Genomic DNA, 26,270 nt, shown 5'->3' on the forward strand with positions numbered 1-26,270 from the left:
CTCCCTGGCCCATGCTGGGATTATGAGCCTTGTGCTCCCCCCGGATGAGGCAGTCGGTCGCTGGATGTCGTCAGTCGTTGGTTGGCCGCTCACAGCAGCTCTCGCCGGCTGCCAGCCACTCACGATGGCTGCCGGCCACTCACGATGGCCACCGGCTGCTCATGGCAGCCCACGCCAGCCCACGCCAATCTCCAGCTGCTACCACAGCCCAACTCTAGGGAGAACCATTGTTCACAATCTTAGCTGTAGAGGGCGCAGCTCCCTGGCCCATGTGGGAATCAAACCGGTGACCTCGGCATTAGGAGCACAGCACTCCAACCACCTGGGCCACCGGGCCGGCCGCTCTTTACTTTCTTTTAGCTAAAGATTTATATATTTCAAAACTTAAAATGATACATAATATATATACATAAATAAAAATCTGTATACTTACAGAATATAAAATAAGAACAGGTAATCAGTATTGGCACATACAGAATATAGAGTATATATAGTGTATGAAGACTTTTGCAATCCTTGATGACTTTTTTGATATAATCTCTTGCCTTTCTAAACACTTGCACTTTATACTTCAGCAATATAATTCAGCTTTTATTCCTCGAACACAGAATGCAGCTTCATGGTTTCATGTGTTTGCGTACATTGTCCTTGGTGTCTGGAATGTCCTGCTTTACCTCTCTCATCTCTCTTAATGTGATTAGTTCAGCCTTTTTTTCTTATAAATTTACTTTTTCTCTTTAGTATTTTTAATTATTATATTTTTCATTTTCTAAAGGTTCAATTGTTTCTTTTTCAAATCTGCCTGACAGTTTTTGATAATTTTTTCTTCCTTGATTATTTTTGTTCCTTTTTTATAAAGTATGTAAATGTATCAAACATACTTATTTAATATTCTGTATTTATTATTTTCAATACCTTTCATCTTTGCTTATCTGTCTCTGTTGCTTGTTGTTTTACTGATTTTTCCTTTCTAGCTTTAGGTTTCCTCATGTGTTCTTGTGATTTTTGACCATGAGTTTATTTTTCTGGATATCTGGAAAATCTTTGAGGCCATGTTAAATTGCAAAGTCTGTGAGGGCAGGGACCCTACGGTCTTGTTCATTGCTATATTCCAGTGCTTGTTACAATGTTTAGTACATGAGGATTTTAATACATATTTATTGAATGAATGATGAAGGTACACATGACATAGTATTGTGATTATTTATATACATGTCTCTATTCTCCACTATATTGATAATGCCTCAAGTTAAAAAGCTTTTTAGCTTTACCTCTGTATCTATAGCACTTAGCATTGTGTCTCAGATAGATTAAGTTCTCCGTAGATGTTAAATCAGTGAGGAATTGCTTGGCATATTCTGCCCATTGTAATCTACAGAATAAAAAAGATTTATTTTTGTCTGATTGTTATTCTGAAGCCATTTTGACAAAAGAGGGTACTGGAGAAATGATGAATCAACTCAGATAATGAGTAGTGTGTCTTGGTCATGCTCGATTAAGGCAGAACCCTTTTTTCAGACTGAACTCCAAAACCAGAATTTTAAGTCCATTGTCACTGAAGGCTAATTACATCATCAACGATTCAAGTACTTACTGACTAAAAATATTCAACCAATGAATATTTACTAAATACCTACTGTGTGTATATTACTTTGCAATGTTATGTGATGGATTATTTTTTTCCAAATAGGTTATGTGCTACTGAGGTTATAAACTTTAGAATGTGAAAAGTTAAATAGCACAAAAGATAAAGTGGTTCATTATAGAAGTGAAGGAATTGTCTTTAGACAGTATCATTTCTTTAATCATACAGATTACAAATGAATAAATTCTATAGAGATCCAGATGAGTCTAGTATAGTTGCCAGAATTACATTGTTTGCTTGTCTCTTAAGAATTATTAATACAGACCAAACGCTCATGATTGTGTCTCTGCTGCTTTTTCTTTTGCATGATGTGTGGTAGGAGGTACACAACTTGTTGTGAGAGATGAGGTTGAATCTTGATACACCTACTTAGGAGCTGTATGACACTGGGCAAATTCCTTAATCTTGTTGTGCCTCAATTTCCAGGCACATTAATAAAATAAGAATGATAAACCTACCTCACAAAGTGATATTTTACATTAAAAGAGATAATATAAATAAAGTCATTAGCATGGTTTCAGGCATATTAAACTCAATAGCTGTTAGTACTTTTCTGCCTTATTCTTTTTCTTTTATCTAATTTGTGGGGGTTTTTTTCACTTTCATTTTTTAAAAATAGAATTAAAATCAAGTTTAACAATAAAAATTCAGTATTTAGATTAAAGGTTAATGGGAAAGACCATGGAAATATTCCAGTCATATGTGTGTGGGTGGGTGTAACAGTGCTGCAATTTTAGCTGCATCACAGAGAAACCTCTGTTTGCAACATAGCACACTTGTCTTGGCTGACCTATCTCACTTTCTCTGGTTTTCTTCAAAGCAACTTTTTTTCAAACCTTTAAAAGCTGACAGTTGGGCAATGAGTACCCTGGAAAAAAAGTTTTGTTCCTGTGGAACTTGGCCCAAAGGATTCAGGTAGAACTAGGAAATTGATTTAAATTAAACACTGTTTAAAAATTTAAGTTAAATGAAATAAATTCATAAACTTATTTTTTACTTAATGTGTTCTTTCGTAACAAATATTTAGTTACTTACACTGTTAAAGAATGAGATACTGCTAAACATTGACAACTAATTATACTTTTTCAAAAAGAATTCCACAACTCAGATAGCTTTTCATTTTTAGAAAACTAAAATCTAAATTTAATTATTTGTCTTAATTATTCATATTGTTCTGGAGGTTGACTTAAAGAAGTGAATGATTTTTATTTGCCAAAAAACTGCTTGAAATTATCAGGTTAAAAATATGCAATTCGATAAATATTTTAGAAATATATTTATAACCATCAGCTAGAAAGAGAATAAAATCATCACTAAGACATTTAAATTATATTATTTTACTTTAAAATTCTAAAGTATTAATAATTATTATGATGAAACAAGCAAGTGTTTTACGTAATTATTTTCATTTTGTGGATTTTTTTAAAGCAAAACATGAAGTAGGACATTTAAATCCAAATCATCATAAGAATAAGAGAAGTAGTTTACACAGTGGAAAGACAATAGACTAATACCCTTGTACTTGAATCTTGACTTTGCCTTGTACATGCTGTATGTTCTTGTATATTTTAGGACAAATTACTTAATTTTGATTTTCACTTTTCTTAGCTGCCAAATTAGATTAAAAATACTTCATAGGTTTGTTTTGAGGATCAAATTAGATAAAGTAATGACCTCGTACACTGTAAAGTACCATATACATTTAATGGCTTCCTTAAGAATTTAAAATGTCAGAACATACAATTAAATTCAGACTTTCTTTTCATCCATAAACTGAAAAAGAATTCATTTTTCTGCTTTCAAGTGTCTCACTTTCACTAAAACTGTAAGCTCTACCTAACATGGTGCCTAAGCCACGTAATAGGTGCTCATATAATTGTGGAGTGAAGGAATGAATATGTTCAACCTCTTGACATCAACATTACATATTACTATTAACCTTTTTAGTAAATAGATGAGTGCAGAGATACAGAGATATTCCATTAAACCCTCTAATAATAGCAGAGGCATGTAATTGCTGCAAATTTTGGAGGCAGCCTAGTACAATCGATAGGCCTAGACCTAGCCTTGACTCCAGTTCTGCCCCTTCCTGGATGAGCAACTGTGGACAAGTCATTTAATTTTTCGAGCCTGAGTTTCTCTAGTAAATAGTGACACTACCCACTTACAGGGTTACTTTGGGAATTTAGTATATGTAAAAGTATTTATAAACCATAAACTAGTATAAAATGTAGAAATTTTTGTTTTATCAAGATTGACAAAGATATGAGCTGGGCCATGTGGCTTATTTTTTTTAATTTTTTTTTTTTATTTTTTTAGGTTTTATTGGGGAAGGGGAACAGGACTTTATTGGGGGAACAGTGTGTACTTCCAGGACTTTTTTCCAAGTCAAGTTGTTGTCCTTTCAGTCTTAGTTGTGGAGGGCGCAGCTCAGCTCCAGGTCCAGTTGCCGTTGCTAGCTGCAGGGGGTGCAGCCCACCATCCCTTGTGGGATTCGAACCGGCAACCTTGTGGTTGAGAGCCCACTGGCCCATGTGGGAACTGAACCAGCAACCTTTGGAGTTAGGAACCCGGAGCTCCAACCGCCTGAGCCACCGGGCCGGCCCCCATGTGGCTTATTTTTACATTCATGAAAGTGTATAGAAAATATTATTGCAAAGATTTAACAAGTTTGGATATTTGAAAGGACTCACAAGTCTCCATAAAGCATTCTTCAGCTAAGGCTTTTATTTAAAGGCAAAGGATATGGTGCAGCAAGAGAAAGTGGGCAGGCAAGCATTGAGAATATGGGGGACATCAAGGGAAAACGCCCTAAGATCCTATTTTGCACACAGGTCCATTTCATCTATGGATTTATTACCGGGTTGTGATAATATCCCTCAGCTCTTTGTTTTCTCGAGGGAAAGAATTCAGTGGAGAGACAGCATTTTGTGCAGGTGTAGGGTAGTAAGAAGTTTATTAGTAAAGGCAGATCCACTCCAAGATGTGGAGCAGTTGGAGCAACCCCAAGACGGGGAAAGACCTCTCTTTACATTGTATGAAGGCTTCTATTTCTGTGGGTAGAATTGCCTGCCCCTCTCCTTTCTCTTTATCTCTTCCTCTCCTGCTGAGATGCTCAGTCCTGCCTTTTGGTTCTCAAGGCAGTTTCTGTCAATTTTCTTTTTTAGGATTTGTTTGAGAAGCTCACTAAAAAATGGTCCTGATAAGCAGAATGTATACTCTGATAAACAGGACGTCTTTCTCCCTTCTCTGGCTTCTAACAACACATCCCTTGGATTTAAGGGCATGTGTACACACATCCCTTTGATACAGGGGTATGTGTAAGCCTGGAATCCTGCTGGGCTGGTAAGCAATAGTGCCCTAAAAGAGGACAGCTACAAGGGGTCTTGACCCAAGTAGGAGCTGCAGCAAGGGGCTTTCTAACCGGGGCTAGGTCTTCTCCTGCTTATTTCTATCTACCTACCTACCCTATCAGATTGAACCGCTAAGATCTGCGTGATAAATCTTGGGTTTAGGAGAGCCCAAGGCAGAAGTTCCCAATGGGGTATTCTTATGTCACTCTGGGCACATAGTCAACCCAAGCTGGCTCACCAGTTCTATCTGGTAAAAAACACCAGTCAACAAACTGGTTTGCAGGTCATTAGGGGAGTTTTGGATTTTAAATAGCACATCATAAATCCAACTGACCTTATATTGTCCAAGAGCCAGACTAGGTGTCCCTAGAGATAAGGATAGAACTTTGCCAGTTCAGCTGTAAACTGACTCGATCCAACACAATTATTGGAGCACCTGCTGTGCACCAGGTCTGTGCTGCGCCTCTGGAATGAACACCGAGAGGAGTAAAACAGCCTTGACAACTAGAGAAATCAGAGATCAGTGCAGAAAAGAATAGAAAATCAACAAAGTGGTAGTATTGGCATTTAGAGGAGTAAGCAGCTAACTCTGTAAGGGTATCTGGGTGATTTCTTCCCTACTTATTTAAGACTTCACTGAGGAAGTAACAATTTAGATGGTTTTAAATGATGAATGGAATTTTTCCAATGCCTAGCACAAGTACCTGGCCAAGTAGGCTTCAATTAATAATTGATATATTTAATTATAGGACACTTAATGTAGGCAACAGTATGTTCAAATCCATAGATAATAAAGTACAAAGTTTTTCTGGGGAACAGATAATGTAATGTGGTTGTGCATAGAATGTATGGTGATAATGGCAAAGTGATTTAGGGACAGGTTATTAAATTTCTTACATGGCATCTTAGTTAGTCCCAATTTTATCATATAGATAAGAGGATATGCTTTAGACCTGTTCTTAAACAATTTGTTTTTGTAACCCCTTATACTCTGAAAACTTAATTGAGGACTTCAAAGAGTTTTTTTTATATAGGTTGTGTCTATCAATATTTGTCATATTAAATAAACATATCAACTCACTTCTCTAACCATAGCTGCAAGCTACATTGAGTTGGCTCTGTGCGTGCATGGTTCAGGGGTCTTCCAGAGACTTGGGCAGAGTTCATACAGAAAATTTAGGGACTCTCTTTTTCTGGTTCCCTCGCATCTGTATTTCTCCCCTCTCTCTCAGGTGGCAATGGTTTCCCTGGACTCCTCAGGCCAAAAAGATTTTATCTCTGGAGGTTAGCTGCAAGTTAGGACTGTGGCTTGCCCTTAGGCCAAACTGCAAAAAACAAAACAAGGGCCGGCCCAGTGGCTCTGGCGTTTGGAGCTCCATGCTCCTAACTCCGCAGGCTGCCGGTTGGATTCCCACATGGGCCAGTGGGTTCTCAACCACAAGGTTGCCAGTTCAATTCCTCGAGTCCCGAAAGGGATGGTGGGCTCCGCCCCCTGCAGCTAGCAACAGCAACTGGACCTGGAGCTGAGTTGCGCCCTCCACAACTAAGACTGAAAGAACAACAACTTGAAGCTGAATGGCACCCTCCACAACTGAGATTGAAAGGACAACAACTTGACTTGGTAAAAAGTCCTAGAAGTACACACTGTTCCCCAGTAAAGTCCTGTTTAAAAAAAAAAAAAAAAAAAAACTTTTAGGAGAAAACAAAACAAAACAAAAAAACGGAAAATTCACTTCAATCAGTCCCTTCTTTGCAAAGGGATTATTCCTTTCAAATACTTGAATTCTTTAAACATCTTTTACCATCCATTGGATCCTTACTCTCGTACCAAAGCCCAAGATTCTGGAGTTGCATTTGGGACTTTCATGAAATTTTATCCTTCCTTTTTGTCTCCACATACCATGGTTTAGGGGCATAAAAAAGATTCATGGAATCCTCCCTTCAGGCTTTCTCACTACTGTCCCACTAAGTGTAAATCTTTGAGACAGAGATGCATTTTGGAAACTTTGCTAAAGGAGACCCCATCACACCCCGCAATTCTGGCTTTTTCACCCTGTAATAGACTGTGGGAAGTATGTTAGGCTAATGTTCTCTTCTCCTGTTTTCAAAGATTTTGCTTTCAGTTCACTTAAAAATTGAGAACCCCAGAGAGCTTTTATTTATATGCGGTGTGATACAAAAAAATATGCTGAATGCTGCTGCTGAGTGCTATCCAACAAAAAGGCAGGGATCTTCAATATGAGAAGCAGCTCGTCTATCCTTAATAACAGCGTGTGACAAGTTTCAACTTGTTCAGTGCAGTCAGTTGGGTGTGAGCTACGGTTGAGAGAAAGTGTGTTTTAAAGTGTGCCATAAATCATGGGACACGAACAACACATTAACATGAAATGGGCAAATGGTTTCATCCTCCATCATGACAGTACTCTGTGTCACACATCACTCTGGTACAGCAATTTCTGTCAAATAAAAACATTACAGTGTGTCCTCATCCATTTTATTCACTTGATCTGGCACTGTGTGACTTCCGGCTCTTCCCTAAAGTCAAAAGGATCATGAAAAGTAAACATTTTGAATTGATTCAGGACATCGAGGCAGCCACGACAGTGCAACGACAGACACTCACGAAAGAGGACTTCCAGAACTGTTCAGAAAGTGGCAAGAATGGTGGGATGTGTATTCAAAACGAGGGGGAGTATTTTGAGGGGGATTAATGGCAATGTGTCTTTTACTGTAATGATTTTTTTAAATTTAAACATTCACTGTATTTTTTTATCATACTTTGCATGTGTGTTTTACCTATAGATATTTACCATATTAGAAATTAAAGCTGAGAAAAAATTTTAAAGTATTTGTTTCAATTCATTTAAAATAATAAATATATTACATGTTAGCATAAGCAATATCATTTTATGGAAAATAACCAAAACAAACAAAATTTAATGATAAGAATGGCAGTGTTTATATTTTTGGAGGTCCTTTAATATCTGGCTTAATAGAAGTCATCTGGATTCTCACATCTGCTTCTGCATTTAATCTGTTATAATATGTTGTTTCAACTGAAGTATATAAAGAAAATCAGGCTTTACACAGTCACATGTAGTTGGAAAAGGGATAATTATTTTAATAATAGTCTTTCCAGATAATTGTCTATGTTCTTTGATAGTATATACCAAAACTTGACAAGTAGCAGCCTTAGGGTTAATTAAAATGTGGAATCTGAGATCATATCTTTGAACTTTTCTTACTATGTTATATTAAAATCCATTGGTCTGTCTCGTACTTTGAATGAACTTTTACACCTGCATGATTTTATAGTATCATGCATCGATCATATGGAAAATATAGGTTCACTGTTGATGCAGATCTTGTAGACGTTGATGTATTTCTTTTCCCCCCCTTTTTCCATCTCCCCCACCCCACTCCGGTTCAAGCTGTTGTTTCTCAGTCTAGTTGTGTAGGACACAGCTCCCAGGCCCATGCTGGTATTATGAGCTGCCCCCTCTCCGCTCCCAGGCAGTCCGTCATTGGTAGGTCGCTCACAGCAGCTCTCACCGGCTGCTGGCTGCTCACGCTGGCTGCCCACCGCTCTTGGCAGCACAGCAGCCCAAGGCAGTTCATGCCTACCTCTGGCTGCTCACGGCAGCCCACTTCCAAGGAGAGCCATTGTTCACAATCTTAGCTGTAAGGGGCACAGCTCACTGGCCCCTGTGGAAATCAAACCAGGAACTCTGGCGTTAGGTGCTCTGCGCTCCAACCGTCTGAGCCACCAGGCCGGCCCCGACCTATTTCTTTATATAATATCAAAAGATCATATTTATTAATACATTACCTCTGATTTCATCAGAAAAGTATTTTAAGTATCAGAAAGCTGTTAAACTCACAGTAGAGAGGTGCAAGTTTTCTAAAATTCTAATTTTTTTCTCTAAAGCTTGAATTTTATCATTGATAAAAATATTGTTAGTTGTTTTTCTTGACGTAACAGGCTCACTTTACTCATTTTCAGGAAAATATCTTCCAAATATCCAAAATAAATAATCATATTTTACCTGTCAGTTCTTTTAAGTAAAAATGGCATTCCATGAAAAAGCAGCTAGTTGAGATCACAACTCGAAACAGTCACACAAACGCTTTTCCTTGAGACAACTATCATCTTCAGTGTATAGAAGTTCTTTGTGCAAATTCCCATTTCATTACAGAGAATATTAAGATGTGCACTCACTCAAGAGTTGAGATTTTATACACTTAGTAATTTTTATTTTCCTCAGAATAAAAGGCATTGTTAAGATTTCATCAAAATAAAGACTTAATCAAAGGCATTGTTAATTGAAACTGGCATTTTTAAAAAGATTTTTATTAAAATATAGCTAACATATAATATTATATTAGTTTCAGGTGTACATAATAGTTATTCAACATTTATTTATATACCTAAAGAAGTGATCACCATGATAAGTCTACCAACCATCCGACACTATACTAGACCTTCACATATTATTGACCATATTCCCCATGCTGTACCATACATCCCCATGACTTATTTGTTCTATACCTGGAAATTTGAACCTCTTATTCCCCTTCACCTTTTCTCCCCCCTTTAAAAATTTTTTTGATTACAATATTATATTAATTTCCGGTGTACACATAGTGGTTCGATATTTATATAAGAAGAGATCCCCCTGACCAGTCTAGTACCCATCTGACACCATACATAGTTATTACAATATTATTGACTATATTCTTTATGCTATACCCTACATCTCCATGATTACTTTGTAACAACCAATTTGTACTTCTTAATCCCTTCCCGTTTTTTACTCATCCCTCCAAACTCCCTCCCATCTATCAAACATCAAAATGGTCTCTGTATGTATGAGTTTGTTTCTGTTTTGTCTGTTTGTTTATTTTGTTCTTTAGATTCCACATATAAGCGAAATCATATTGCATCTGTCTTCCTCTGACACTCCACTTAGTACAATACCTTTCAGGCCCATCCACGCCACCACAGATGGCAAGAACTCATTCCCTCCCATAGCCAAGCAATATTCCATTGTATATATGTACCACCTCCTCTTTATACATTCACCTATCGATGGACACCCAGGCAGCCTCTACATCTTGGCCATTGTAAACAATTTTGCAGTGAACATATGGGTGCACACATCCCGTCGAAGTAGCATTTTGGATTTATTCAGTTAAATACCCAGAATGGGATTACAGGGTCCTTCTTTGGCACTTGTTATAGCCTTTGTTTTAAAGTCTATTTTGTCTGGTATAAGTATTGTTACTCTAAATTTGTTTCCATTTTCGTGAAAAAACTTTTTCCCATCTCTTTACTTTCAGTCTGTGTGTCTTTCAATCTGAAGTGAGTCTCTTGTAGACAGCATAAGTGAAGGTCTTGTTCTCTTATCCATTCAGCCACTTTATCTTTTGATTGGAGCATTTAATCCATTTACATTGAAAGTAATTGTTCATAGATGTGTACTTATTGCCATTTTATTATTTATATTTTTGACTTTTTCTTTCTTTTCTGTCTTAAAGAAATCTCTCTAAGCTTCCTTGTGATACTGGATTGGTGGTGATGAACTTTAGCTTTTTCTTGTCTGGGAAGCTCTTTATCTGTCCTTTGATTATAAATGATCGGTTTTGCTGAGTAAAATAATCTTGGTTGTAGGTCTTCGTTTTTCATCACTTTGAATATTTCATGCCATTTCATACTTGCCTGCATAGTTTTTGTTGAGAAGTCAGCTGATAGTCTTATGAGAGCTCCCTTGTGGGCAACTGCTTTTCTCTTACTGTTTTTAAGATTCTTTCTTTGTCTTTAATCTTTGGCATTTTAATTTTAATGTGCCTTAGTGTGGGCCTGTTTGGGTTCTTCTTGTTTGGGACTCTCTGCACTTCATGGGCCTATTTCCTTTGCCAGGTTAAGGAAGTTTTCCATCATTATTTCTTCAAATAGGTTTTCAATTCCTTGTCTTTCTTCTCCTTCTGGTACCCTTATGATGCAGATGTTGGTATGCTTGATGTTTTTTCTCAGAGGCCCCTCAATTTTTTTGGGGGGGATTCTTTTTTCTTTTTGTTGTTCTGATTGGGTATTTTCTGCTACGTTCTCTTCTAAATTGCTGATTCAATCCTCTGCTTCATCTAATCTGCTGGTTCCCTCTAATGTATTCTTCATATCTGTTATTGTATTCTTTATTTCTGACTGGTTCTTTTTTGCATTTTCTATCTCCATTTTTATGTTTCCTGTCTCTTTGTTGAAGTTCTCCCTGAGATCATTGAGCATCCTTGTAAGCAGTGTTTTGAAACTCTGTGTCTAAAAGATAGCTTGTCTCCATTTTGTTTAGTTCTTTTTCTTGAGCTTTGTTCTGTTCTTTTATTTGGGACACGTTTCTTTGTCTGCCCATTTTGGCTGCCTCCCTATGTTTGTTTCTATGTAGGGCTGCTATGCCTCCCAGTCTTAGTAAATTGGCCTTATGTAGTAGGTGTCCTGTGGGGCCCAGTGGCGCAGTCTCCTTGGTCACCTGAGCTGGGTGGTCGAGGTGTGTCCCTTGTGTGGGTTGTGTGTGCCCTCCTGTGGTAGTTGAGCCTTGTTTGCTGTGTGCATGTCAGTGGGAGGGACTGACCCTTGGGCTGATTGGTTGTGAGGACTGGCTGTGACTACAGTGGAGGAGCTGTTGTGTAGAGGCTGACCCTACACAGCAAGATTCACTTTAGCAGAGCTCTGGTACCTGCCCAGTCTGCCCTTTAGGTGTGTCATCTTTGGAGGCACTGGGCGATGCTCTGGCTTGGTCCAAAGCTAGACACTGGGTGCGCCAGCACTGGAGCCTCCTGGGAGGGACCCTGCCACAGGACAATTTTAGCCAAATCTTTTCCCTTCTAAGGACCACCTGGCATGAGCCCCAAAGCAATCTGCAGATGGCCTCTGCCTGCACTGGGCTTAGAAGTGCCTCGAGAGGCCAAGCTGCAAACAGAGGCCAACTGCCACTAGTGCCGGGCTTGGGGCTGCTCAGCCAGAGGTATGGGACATACCGAAGCCAGATGCTGGTTGTTTAGGTTTTGTGATACTTTGAGAGAGATTTTACAAAAGTTCGTAGCATGAGCCAAGACAGGCCATTTGTTTGGAAAAGCCACTGGAAGCGGCTTAGGTGTGCCCGCAAGTTGGACTATTTACAGTAGTGTCCTATTTTTCCTCTTCTGCCATATCCAGTCTATCAGGCTTATCTTAAGTTACTTTTCTTTTTATCATTTCTCTGCCTCATTTGCTCTCCATTTGCTCCCTGGGATGGAGTTCACACTTTTTACAGTTGTTGGTAGGGAGCTCACGGACATGTTTTCAATGTTTATCTTAGTTTTAGTTTATCTTATTAGCTTTATCTCCTGATACAACTTGCCACCTAGATGTAATATGTTACTTCTCGTGGTTTCCTAGGCATGTGTTCTTTCTTGCTTTTGCATATGTCTGTGTTATCTCTACTCTTGTCTAACTCCTTAAGGCACACTCAAATATTATCTCTTCTGTGAAATTTTCATCAGTTATATCTAGCCAACAGTTAATTAACTGATACCATTTTCTATCAACCTCCATTATGGTATGTTGTATTTTTTCTATTGATGTTATGTTTATATGGGTTTCCTTTATGAAAACTTTTCCCGTTTTTCTTATGAGAAAGTAATTACTTTCCTATTGCAGAACATTTTGAATCAGTCAGCAAATATTGATTGATTGCACTCAATATGCCAGGCACAATGCTAAGCCTGGGAGAAATGGTGGTAAAAGCTTCATGGAGCTCATAGTTTAGACTTGAGGAAGTACTTAAATAGTTCAACTCTTCAAAGTGTTGTGAAGGAAAAATATAGAAAATACAAAGAAGCAGAAAAGGGAAGCAGAGTTATCCTAGTTAGATTTAAAAAATTAAAAACATAAACAAATATGTGTACCTATGGACATACATATATGTAAAATAATTTTTAAATGAATTACAGTGATGCACACCAAAATAACACGAGCCATTACCTCTGGAAATGCTTGAAGGGGAACTGGACTGGAGAGATGGGTGACCTTGACTTTATCTGTAAATACTTCATTTCCTTTATTAAAATAAAAAGCTTGATTCAGGCATAAAATGTAAACAAGTAATCAATTCTCGGTGGTGGATGTTTATTACCTTATTCTTAGAGTTCCTAAATTAAAACAAACTTCATGTTGTATACATCTGGTACAAAACAGATACTTCATGAATTTCAGTTCTCTCCCTGTTTTCTTCACCCTTTCATACAGGAGGAGTGAATCAGTAACCTCTATTACACAGCCAGTTTAATATTCTAGTTATTTACAGCTTCTCCATTAACTTTAAAGATTCCCCCTCTCCCATCCTCCCAACTGATGATATATTCTGAGGTACATAGTCAGGAAACAAACATTCTTGATGACAGATTGGGCCAGAAACCAGTTCTTACGAGAAATACCAATGATCCCTGTCTGGCAACTTTTGTGTTGCTATCTGATTATTGCTTTTGCACTTGATATTCTCCTGTAGAGTACAACGCACTAGACACTATTTCAAATGAATTTATTCTAAGACCTGTGCTTTTTAGCTAACTTGTTCTTAGTAGACGTGCTGTTGGTGTGATTATATCTTTGTTTCTGTGGTTTCCTCTTTCATATTGTCTAACTTAGGGAGATAAGACATAAATATCTGTATCGTGATTTAGTAAAAAAAAAAAAAAAAAAAAGCTATCTGTACATTGGCAATCTGTGCTGAGTGCCAGATGAGCAGTTAGAACAGTACATGCTGTAAGAAGAAGGAGTGATCGTTTTCAGTAAGGTGGTTAGGCAAAACTTACTTTATTGAGTTGGGCCCTGAAAAGAAAGTTTCAATAAAAATGGAAAGGAAGTAGAGATTATCAAAATAATCATTTTCGGATTTCGTTATTTTAGTAATGCTTCTTCATCCTGAGCATGATTTGGAAACTTCCCCTTTTTGACGTTTGGACAAATCTAAAACTCTTCATTTCACCAAATACTTCTCTAGAGAATTCAAGACGGTCTTACTTCCCTGTTCTTTTGACTCTTGTCTTCTTCGTCATGCATATCTGCTGACTGTTTATTCTCACTGTTCAGTGCTCATCGTTGAACCTCCTTCAAAGCAGCATTATGTGCACGTAATGCTCTTTTTGCTTTCAGTCTTTCCCCTCTATAACCTCCATTTTGTTAGGCTAGAGTGTACCTGGGCCATAATTGATAATGGAATTCCCAAGTTCTTTTCTTATCTCTTTACCACTATGTATTTGACCTTTTATCCCAAACGTAAAATTGTACATCGTCTTGAATTTAATATGAACATTTCCATTTTCACAATATGTGGTTTTAAAATATTTTTGTTATAACTTACATGCAGTAAAGTGTAAAGTATGTTTTCTAAAATAATGTGAAAAATCATAAATACATTTCTTTTCCTTTTTTTTTTCTTGGCTGATTTATTTTTGATTAGAGAAAGACTGCGTGTTTCTTGTGCAAACTGTTTACAGTTGGTGTTTACGGGCCCCCTCCTTTCCTGGTGCTCTCTTTCTGCCTTGGTTTTTTTCCCCACTCTTAAGAAATAATTCATTTATTCTTGTATTGGTTTGCTTTTGCTCTGTAACAAACCACCCCAAAATTTAATGACTTAATAACCTTTTTTTTTTTTTTTTGCCTGCGATTCTGTGGTTCAGGAATTTGAGCTGGGCTCAGCCGGAAGGGCTTGTCCCTGCTTCACGTTATGTTGACTGGGCTCCGTAAGGCATTTGCAGTCTGCTGGGGGGTTGATGACCTCACTCCCTTGTGTAGCAGGGAGCTGGCTGTTGGCAGAGGCTGTAGTCACAGTGACCCAACAGCAGCAAGACAGGGAAGGCCACAAGGCCCCAGCCCTTCACAAGCCTCCTCATAACTCACATTTGATGGTGAACCCTGAGCCAATGCAAGTCATGACTTTTGTGTGGATTAGAGGTTCAATAAGATCTCTTTGTTTCCTTTCCTCATTCTTCTTCTTCTTTTTTTTTTTTTTAATAGTTTCAGGTGACAAAACAATGTAATGGTTAGACATTTCACCACTTACATAGTGATAACCCCTCTCCCCCAATTTATTGCCCCTCTGACATCGTCCATATCTATTAAGTAAATTTTTGAAGCTACTGTATGTGTTCCAAAGAAAATAGGATGACTCCTGTGTATTAGTGGTGGTAAAAATCCCTCTTAAGGCATACCTCAAGTGTTAACCTCCTTACTGAATTCAGCCCCTATTGGGTTCCTTCCCTCCTGTTTATGCTCTTTGGTCCTGCCATTTTCCCTTGCTAGTTGTTTTCCTGTCTTTCCAGCTAAATTGTATATATACACGCGTACTTTCTCGGGACAGGAACCAGTTATTCACTTGCTAATCTTTCTTCCCACCTCCCAACTCAGTACTTTGCCCATAGAAGATGCTTAATGAATGTTTGTCAAATGAACTGAATTTGTGTTTATCACTTTTTAAGTTAAGACTGACAGTAGGTCCTCAAATAATGTCATCACTCAATGTTGTTTCATTATAATGTTGATGAGAAGAAAAAAAAAGTTGATTCCAGGCTGGGGCCATTGTCTGTGTGGAATTTGCATGTTCTCCCCACATCTGTGTCTCTGGGTACTCTGGTTTCCTCTCACATCCCAAAGATGTAAATGTTAACTGGCGTGTCTATATGAGCGAGTGTGGGTGTGTGTGTGAGTAGCCCTGCGATGGAAGGGTGTCTGTCCAGGGTGGGTCCTGCCTTGCACCCTAAGCTGCAGGGATAGGCTTTGGCGACCCGTGACTCTGAACTGGAATAAGCGGTTTGGAAAAGAATTATCTTACTTGTTTTTATTTATCTTTCGTAAATGATAAGATGTATGTATAGCTCACATTTATTTCAGTATTTAATATTAGAAATGTTTGGGGGCTTTACATAGAAGTTTGGTGATGTTTTGTGACCAGAAATATACTGTAGGAACTTAACTCTTGTTTGTCTCAATTAGCCCACGGTAGAATTGGTTTCCTTATGTATCACTTCACTTAAAGTCACAGTTTCCAAGAACCTATTGATGCCACTAAGTGAGGACTTACTGTACCTGTACTGATTTCCTGTTTTTATGCTGATATCGCTCTTATTGATAATTAACAGACAGTGAGGAGTACCTAGTACTATAACATGCATTAATATGTTGTTTTTTAACTGTGGGCGAACCAGAGTACCCTACAGCTTTCTTTGTTATTGGTCAGGATGAGAAGGCAAATTTTCTCCCATGTAACAGTTGTTCTTGGGCTGGTCCAATTATGAGAACTTTCCCCAGGCAGCACTTAATTCTTAACATGACAAAATTATGGAAGTTCCTGTATAATGTTCAATAGATCTTTCTCATATCAGAAGCGATCTTTATATGCATTATTCGGTCATATTTATTGTTCTCATCATGTTTATTTAAATAATTTAATATGATTGTTCCCCTCCCCACCCCACCCCATTTTACAGGTCAGGAAAGTAAGGCTTAAGCATAAAGAAGTGTTCCAAGTTCACCCAGCTAGAATGTGGTATAGGTAGAAACAAAGTGTTGCCTACTATAAGTTGAGGAGATTAAGTTAGATGATCTCCCTGTCTTCTTCCAGCTCTGAAGTCTCTGAAGTTCTGGGGTCTTTTAACATTATTAGAACATTTGCATGTGCAGTAAACTATTTGGCAAAATGCTTTGGGGAAAGTGCTGGACTCAAACCGGTTCCTGCTTTCATCTAGCTCATTTGCTCACTGCAGGGTGGCTCCTCACGGTGGCGATGAAGCAGTATGGGTCACAGTTTTAGCTTCACCAGGATTTGATGCGTCTGTTTCTTTATCCTCAGCTCTGGGTGGCAGTTACACAATTGTAAATACTACTGAGCTCTAAATTGTCTGCCAGTTGCCCTAGGGCTCTCCGTGTGCCGCCGAGTGGGGAGAACTATTGTTAAGACTGTTGAGCACACTGGCTCCACCTACTGTCATGCGGAGGCAGGGGACGTTTTTCTACTGGACGAGGTCAGGCAGTTAAGTTCGTGAACTTGCGGCACAGATGTTGCTAACCTTTTTTGCTCTCAGAGCGATTATTCACTATGAATTTGTACCAACTGGACAAACAGTTAACCAACTTTAGTATTTGGAGGTGCTGAAAGGGCTGCGTGAAAAAGTTATAGACAAAAACGACCTGAACTTTTCGCCAACAATTCATGGCTCTTGCATCACGGCAATGCACCAGCTCACACGGCACTATCTGTGAGGGGGTTTTTAGCCAGTAAACAAATAACGGTATTGGAACACCCTCGCTACTCACCTGATCTGGCCCCCAATGACTTCTTTCTTTACCCAAAGATAAAGGAAATATTGAAAGGAAGACATTTTGATGACATTCAGGACATTAAGGGTAATATGACAACAGTTCTGATGGCCATTCCGGAAAAAAAGTTCCAAAACTGCTTTGAAGGGTGGACTAGATGCTGGCATCGGTGCATAGCTTCCCAAGGGGAGCACTTCAAAGGTGACCATAGTGATATTTAGCAATGAGGTATGTAGCACTTTTTCTAGGATGAGTTCACAAACTAATTATCAGACCGTTGTACATTAGATCTCCAGAACTTGTTAATCATATAACTGGAAGTGTGTACCTTTTGACCAATATTTCCCCATTTCCCCCACTCCCAGCCCCTGGTAAACACCACTCTATTCCCTGTTTCTCTGGGCTTGGCTTTTTTAGATTCCACATATACTTGATATCATACAATATTTGTCTTTCTCTGTCTGACATAATTCCCTCAGGTTCATCTAAGTTGTTGCAAGATTTCCTTCTTTCTCATGGCTGAATAGTATTCTGTTTTATATATGTAACATCTTATTTATCCCTTCCTGTGTTGATAGACACTTAGTTGTTTCCACGTCTTAGCTATTGTGAATAATGCTGCAATGAACATGGGGGTGCGGATATCTCTTTGAGATCCTGTTATTATTTCCTTTAGATATATACCAAGAAGTGGGATTGCTGGATTTTTCATTCTTTGAGGAACTCCACAGTGTTTTCCATAGTGCCTGTACCGCTTTACGTTCTCACCAACAGTGCAAGTGTTCCCTTTTCTCTCCTCACTCACCAACACTTGTTACCTCTTGTCTTTTTGATGATAGCCATCCTGACTGAGGGGTTATCCCTTTGTGCTTTTGATTTGCGTTTCCCTGATGATTAGCAATGTTGAGCATCTTTTCATGTACCTGTTGGTCATCTGTATGTCTCCTTTGCAAAAATGTCTATTCAGATCCTCTGCCCATTTTTAATCAGGTAGCTTTTTTTATTCTTGCATTCTATATGTTCTTGATATATTTTGGATATTAACCCCTTATGAGATATATAATTTGCAAGTATTTTCTCCCATTTGGTAGGTTGCCTTTTCATTTTGTTGATGTTTCTTTTACTATGCAAAAGCTTTTTGTGCGGTGTAGTCCCACTTATTTATTTTTGCTTTTGTTGCTTGTGCTTTTGGTATTATATCCAAAAACTTATTGCCAAGACCAGTGTTAAGGAGCTTTTCCCCTATATTTTCTTCTAGGAGTTTTATAGTTTCAGGTCTAATGCTTAAGTCTCTAATCCATTTTAATTTCATTTTTATGGATAGTGTAAGATAGAGGTCCAATTTCTTTTTTCTGGTTATCCTGCTTTCCCAACACCATTTATTAAAGAGACTATCCTTCCTGTATTGAGTGTTCTTGGCTCCCTTGTCAAATATTAGTTGACTACATATGTGGCGGTTTATTTCTGAGCTCTTGATTTTGTTCCAGTGGTGTAAGCATCTGTTTTTATGCCAATACCATACTGTTTGATTACTGTAGTTTTGTAGTATATTTTGAAATCAGGAAGTTGAAAGGCCCAGGCTTTGTTCTTCTTTTTCAGGATTTATTTGGCTATTCAGGCTCTTTTGTGGTTCCATATAAATTTTAGGATTGTTTTCTTCTATTTCTATGAAAAATGCCTTTGCAATTTTGATAGGGATGTCATTGAATGTGTAGATGGCTTTGGGTAGTACGGACAATTTAACAATATTAAGTCTTCAAGTCTATTAATATGGGATATTAAAGTCTTGTAGATTTCAGTGTACAGATCTTTCACCTCCTTGTATTTTATTGATTTTGAGGAATTGTTAATGGAATTATTTTCTTTATTTCTTTTTCAGATGTTTTGTTGTTATTGTATAGAAACACAGCTGTTTTCTGTATGTTGATTTTGTATCCTACAGCTTTACTGAATTTGATTAGTTCTAGCAGGTTTTTGTTCGAGTCAGAATTTTCTATATATGAGATCATATCATCTGCAAACAAAGACGGTTTTACTTCTTCCTTTCCTGTTCGGATGCTTTTTATTTCTTTTTTTTTTTTTTTTTTTGCCTGATTGATCTGGCTAGGATTTCCAGTACTGTGTTGAATAGTAGTAGTGAGAGTGGGACCCCTTATCTTGTTCATAATCTTAGAGGAAAAGTTTTCAACTTTTCACTCTTAAGTATGATATTGGCTGTAGGTTTGTTATATATGGCCTTTGTTGTGTTAGGTGTATTCCTTATATACCCAGTTTGTTGAGTGTTTTTGTCACAAAAGGATGTTGTATTTTTTTCAGATGCTTTTTCTACATCTATTGAGATGATCATATGAATTTTACCTTTTATTTTATTAATATAATGTATCACATTTATTGATTTGCATATGTTGAACCATCCTCGTAGCACAGGGATGAATCCCACTTGATCATAGTATATGATCCTTTTAATGTGCTGTTGAATTCGATTTGCTAATATTTTGTTGAGAATTTTTCACCTACCATGTTTTTCTGAAAATAAGACCTAGCCGGACCATCAGCTCTAATACGTCTTTTTGAGCAAAAATTAATATAAGACCCGATCTTATTTTACTATAAGACCAGGTATAATATAATATAATATAATATAATATAATATAATATAATATAACATAGTATAATAATATTATATTACTTTTTGCTCCAAAAGATGCATTTAGAGCTGATGGTCCGGCTAGGTCTTATTTTTGGGGAAACACGGTATGTTTATCAGGGATATTGGTCTGTAATTTGCTTTTCTTGTAGTGTTCTTATCTGCCTTATCAGGGTAACGCTGGGCTTGTAAAATGAGTTTGGTAGTATTCCCTCCTCTTCTATTTTTTGGTAAAGTTTGAGAAGGTTTGGTATTAATTCATTTTTAAATCTTTGGTAGAATTCACCAGTAAAACCACTTGTCCTCAGCTTTTCTGTGTTGGAAGGTTTTTTAATGTAAGTGTTTATAGCTAAAAATTTTCTCTTTAGCACTACTTTTGCTGCATACCATGAATTTTAGTATGTTGTGTATTCATTTTAATTCATCTCTAGGGATTTTCTAATTTCCCTTGTGATTTCTTCTTTGGTCCATTGGTTGTTTAAGAATGTGTTATTCCGTTTCCACAAATTTGTGAAATTTTCCAGTTTTCCTTCTGTTATTTCTAACTTTATTTTTTTGTGGTTGGAGGGGATACTTTATATATCTATCTTCCAAAGTTATTTATGACCTAACATATGGACTATCCTGGAAAAATGTTCTATGTGCACTTGAGAAAAATGTATATGCTGTTATTATAGAGTAGAGTGTTCTGTATAGATCCATTAACTGGTATTTGTGTTGACATCAGCTCCTATGTAAAAATCATTTATTTGGAATTTTGAATGTTTTGTGTCACTTTATTCTACTCAGAATCAATTTACAAAATAGTTTAGCCATTTCTTTCCCCATTTTACTACTTATTTCTGCTGTTGGAGTTTTTATTGTTTCTTTGCTATTCACGTTTGAGTTTTATTTTTGTAAAGATAAGAACAAAGATCAGATTAAGATTCATTGCCTTTCATGTTTTCTGGAAACTAAAAACATTACCACAAAAATGAAATTTTAAGACAATATGCCAAATGCAAACCCAGATTTGTTGCTATTTCACTCAATAGACAAAATAAACTTAGTCCTGTATTTTATCTTGTCATACTGTATCACACTTTCACTAAGTAGCATTGGTGTAGGCTGCCTTCTCCAACTCATTTTCTGCTGTATCTCTGAGGTTATTTTTGAGATACTTTTCCTTTTTACCTTTAGAAATTAAATTTCCTTTAGTAGATGTTCAGGTTGAAAATTTTTAGTTTCGGTTTTCTGAAGGTATCTTTATTTTACTTGGATTCTTGTAAGAAATTTTTGTTGAGTAGAGAATTTTCTTTTAGCACTTTTTAAATATCTTTACACCGTCTTTGTAAGAAGTCACATATTTAATTTTTGTTAAGAGCCAAGTGCATATATCTTTATAAAGTAGTATTGATTAACCTAATTATCTTCTTGTGTTTTTCTTCTATAGGGAATACAGTGAGTAACCTGATTATGATTATACCTCCAATTTTTGGTGCAATTCAGAGTGTTAAAGATGGACTGGAAAAGCGGTACATTGCTTCTTACTTAGCACTCACAGGTATGTATAACACTTCATCTAAAAATGATGTATTCAGGCTGTTTTTCTCATTCATTCCTAAAATTCGTTCTCAATTTTGTGTTATTACACAACTTGGACATATTCTGAAATTTCTGAATTAAAATTTCACAAATCTTACCAGTAAATTGAACTGCATTTTGAATAAAATTTTTTTTAAATGACAAAATATTTCAAGCATACTGAAGAGAATAGAGATAATATAACAAATATACCCATGTATCATATCACCAAGTGTAATGATGAGTGGGGAAAAGAAGGAGGAGGGACACATGCTAGAATGGGGCTAATTAATTTACCAATATCTAATCAATTTATTTAGTAATATGCAATAGCAAAAGACAAAGGCAATTAATAGAATATGTTAATGTCAGAAAGTAAAGGGTTTAGACTAAACTATATATATATTGATAAGAATGTCATGTCAAAGGAATATACATACATATAAGTTTAAGAGATCTCAACATATGTTTACTATTGATCAAAAATCACTTGGCTAAATACACAAATAACATCAGTGAGGAGTATCCAAAAGCAGTAATAAGCTTGTAGGATAGTAACTATTGCAGTAGATGTCAAAAGCTCACCAAACTGGGGGAGAATAGCACTGGAAAAGTCATAAATCAAAACCTTGTCAGGTCTGTAGCGGAGAGAAACTCAGGCGTCTCCCACACCGCTGCTTGCTAGTTCCCAAGAAAGGTGCTGTTGTTGTCTTTGTTGTTGTTAGAAGTCAAGGCGTCTTCTGATGCTATAAGCTTCAAGCTCTATATAAGTTTTTAAGGTGTTAACTATCATCATCTCATATCTCCCCTACTCGGGAGTGAGACCAAACAGAAAAACAATCTCATCTCTTGTCTCCCCTGCTTGGGAGAATGAGACCAAAGGGGGACAGAAAAGCAACATCATCCCATATCTCCCCTGCTCAGGAGAATGAGACCCGGAAAGCAACATCATCTCATATCCCCTGCTCGGGAGAATGAGACCAAAGGAGGAATTGACTCAACCCCTGATCACAGCACAGAAATCACCTCACATGCAGGAACAGATAAAAGCTAATAAAGAAAAGTTCACATCAACCAATGTTGGATAGATGTATGAATGAATTTTACCAGAGTCCAAGATGGGAAAATCACTCCGTCATGTTCTTGCATTATCATCATAAAGAGAAAAATAGCAAAGAAAGTAGGTTCTAGTTTGTTTCTTTATATAATTTTCTAAACTAAACACAATTTCTTTTATTTTAGCTCAAGGTAGATATTATTTACACATTGGCAGAAAGGAGTTCTATTTGCCACAAAACTGTAATCTATAATGTATCATATCAGATTCTACCATAACTAGATTAGTCATTGGATATGAGAGACTTTAATTTCTGAATCTGTTTCTCTATGTATAGTGTTTTAAGAAACTTACTTGATTCAACTTCAGAAGAAAGGCTTATCCACAAACTTAGCCCTTATGATCCTACTGAAACAAAAGAACTACAAAACACATCAGGCCCTTTCCCTACAATCTTCCTCCCACCCCGCCCTGATAAATAAATGTATAAGAAAAAGGACGTTGAAATTCACTATTTTGACAGAAGGGGGCAGTCTTGAATTACAATTTTTTAAGCCAGCCAAATCTCTACTCTTTCCCCAAAATGGACCAAAAAAAAGCAGCCTACATCCATACAAAGTTACTATAAAAAGAAAACAGAAGATGAGAATCAAAACTTTTTGGCTCATGGACATTCTTCCCCCACAGCTAATTATAAAGCAAAGAGAAACTGTAGCACAATACTTCTAAATGAATTAAATAGCCTCAAACAAAGAAATGAATCAAAAATTTAAAAACTAATACAAAAATAGCCCCCCATTAGAAAAAATAAAATTAGAATTGATTAACTTGGTTAGAATATAAAATCCTTGGCTTCCATTTAAAATGGAGTATAGCGATTCTGAAGTTATTTTTGTATGCATTTTAGGAGTCAGCAAATGAAGAAATGTATTGATACTGTTGAGGGCTAAGGTTCTCAGGTGGAAGAAAGGAGATACAGATTTGGATGGAGGAAGGCAAGGAAAAACCCTGTGGTATTGAATTGGAATTAGAGGTATCAGCATGATTTAAAAAAATAGATTTCATATATTCTATCTTCTGAAAGGGCCTAGAAGCAATGAGTCTTAAGTAGCAATGAACTCTCCTAGTGTCTGTGCCTTGGTTTCTAAAAATCTTTCCTCACTAAAAAGAATCAAGTCTTGGAGAAAAGGCTAATTTCTGGGATGAGTCAGGGAAAATACAAGATGAGTCTAGAATATCTTGTAGTGCCAGAAAGTACAAAAGTGCTCAAAAAATGAGGGAATCATGTTAAAATGACACAGAGGGCAGTTTGGCCACACAGGGACAATTTGAGCTTCCAAATGGAAAATGACAGTATTGAGTTGTAATACATAGGATCAAAACAGAATCACAAGTTCAAATTAACTAACAACAAACAAACAAATAGTGTGAAAAGGGAAAGCCTTTTTTTAAAGAGTAGAATTGCCAACTAATAAATGTAAACAGAATGATAGGATTATTTTTTAAATCACCATTTTGCAGCTATGATAGTAATAATTGGTTCAGACAAGAGTCATCAGTTAATGCTAAAAATATTGGGTGAAAGTGTGTGGACTGGTAACCACATGATTATACAGCCTGAAAGTATTTCACAACAGATTACTCATTAATTACAAATGGAAAATAGTAATGTAGAAATCTGGCAAATACCACCTTATTCAAGTAATCAAGTTTAACATCATTAATACTGGTACAAACTATTAGGTTAGTGCAAAAGTAATTGCGGTTTTCCAATTATTTTTAACCTTTTGAACCACAATTACTTTTGCACCACCCTAATAATTGGTTCTTCCTGGAGTGATGCACTTAAAAGGCAGCAACATGAACATATTTCTGAAAAGAGGGACACCTCCTCAAGGAGAGCCTCAGGCAAGCCCTTCAGGATATGTTCCAGAAGAAGGCCTTGTTATCCTAGGAGATGACAGCTACATGAATGAATGTCACTGCCCCTGAAGATCTTCCAGTGGGACAAGAGGTGGAGGTGGAAGGCAGTAGCGTTGGTGATCCCGACCCTGTGCAGGCCTAGGCTAATGTGTGTGTTTGTGTCTTAGTTAAAAAAAAAAAAAAGTTTAAAATGTAAAAATAAATTTAGAAAAATAGAAAAAGCTTATAGAATAAGGAGGTAAGGAAAGAAAATGTTTTGGAACAGCTGTACAAGTATCAAGCTAAATGTTACTACAAAAGAGTCAAAAGTTATAAAAAATTAAAAAGTTTACAAAGTAAAAAAGTTACAGGATGCTAAGGTTAATTTATTATTGAAGAAAAAAATATTTCTAGGCCTTCACATTTCACTCCCCACTCCCTCACTGACCCACCCAGAGCAATTCCCAGTCCTGGAAGCTCCATTCATGGTAAGTGCCCTATATAGGTGTGCCATTTTTTAAATCTTTTATGCTGTGTTTTTACTGTACCTTTTCTATGTTTCGATATGTTTAGTTACACAAATATTTACCATTGTGTTATGAGTGCCTACAGTATTCAGTACAGTAACATCTTATACAGGTTTATAATGTAGGAGCAGTCAGCTATACCATACAGCTTAGGTGTGTATTAGGCTACACCATCTAGGTTTGTGTAAGTGCGCTCTCCGATGTGCACACAACAACGAAATCGCCTGACACGTTTCTCAGAATGTATCTCCATCCTTAGGCAGTGCATGACTGAAACCATTGTGCCATAAGTCAGTAATTTAAAACTGTGCATTACCTAAAATAGAACCAAGCCAAAAGCAACCTTTTCCATGACATTTAATTTTTCTCTTTACTCGCAAAATCACAGATTGTGGTTCATCTTATTCATTTAAAATAGAAATGTGTTCACTTATTCTTTCCTTCACAAATATTTTTGAGTACCGATTATGTGACAGCAAAAAAGACAAAATCCTTGTCACCAGCGAGCTTCTGTTACATTGAAGAGAGATGATCTGCAAATAAATAAACAACAAAATCTATTTGTAGTTGGACAAATGTGTTTGTTGTGCAGTTATCTAAATGAGTAGGTAATTGCTAATAAGAAAAATAAAATGAGCTGTAAAACAGTAAAAAAAAAACAGCAGGAAAAGATCTATTAAAGATTTTTATTATCTTTTTCTCAGTCCGATGCTGAAATAGAAAGTTACTAAAGTAGAAATGTCACAGAGACACAAAGTCATGAAAACATCCATTGAAATTCTTTGCAGCTGTGATCATACGTGTATAGTCTGTCTCTGCCAGATTAAATCAGAGTCATTTGAAATGGTCTTAAGAACCTTATGCCTCTTGTCAAGGGGAAAGTGAGTGGACTACATACTAGTCTAATAACATTTTTAGATTATAGCAATTGCACTTAGTAATGAAACAGACATAAAATCAATGTGCTGTGGAAAGGACCTTTAGAAATAATTTTATAACTCGCTTGCTAACTTATTTATCTCCTTTTATTTAGTCCTAGTTGTCCAGACATTGCCAAAAATATCAATCATCTTTTTTTCTAGATTGTTTATAAAAAGTATGTGATGGTAACACTGAAGACAAATTTGGAAAACACTGTAAAAATACCCATAATTCCATCACCCAAAGAAAACAGTATTTTCAGTTTTTTGTTAATAGTTCCTAATATTTGTGCTTGTGCAGCTGTGGTGT

General features: G+C 36.8%; 1 protein-coding gene across 2 annotated transcripts in view; it reads left to right on the forward strand.

Annotated features, from left to right (window-relative positions):
- Positions 1–26,270, forward strand: part of ACER3 (alkaline ceramidase 3) — a 111,228-nt gene that overhangs the window by 24,626 nt on the left and 60,332 nt on the right. For both annotated transcript variants that reach the window (XM_033120670.1, XM_033120669.1), the window contains exon 2: positions 21,424–21,534. In XM_033120670.1, the coding sequence (XP_032976561.1) occupies positions 21,424–21,534 (111 nt within the window). The remainder of the gene's footprint in view (positions 1–21,423; positions 21,535–26,270) is intronic.

This window comes from Rhinolophus ferrumequinum, chromosome 11, assembly GCF_004115265.2.
Source record: "Rhinolophus ferrumequinum isolate MPI-CBG mRhiFer1 chromosome 11, mRhiFer1_v1.p, whole genome shotgun sequence".
NCBI classification, from domain to species: Eukaryota; Metazoa; Chordata; class Mammalia; order Chiroptera; family Rhinolophidae; genus Rhinolophus; species Rhinolophus ferrumequinum.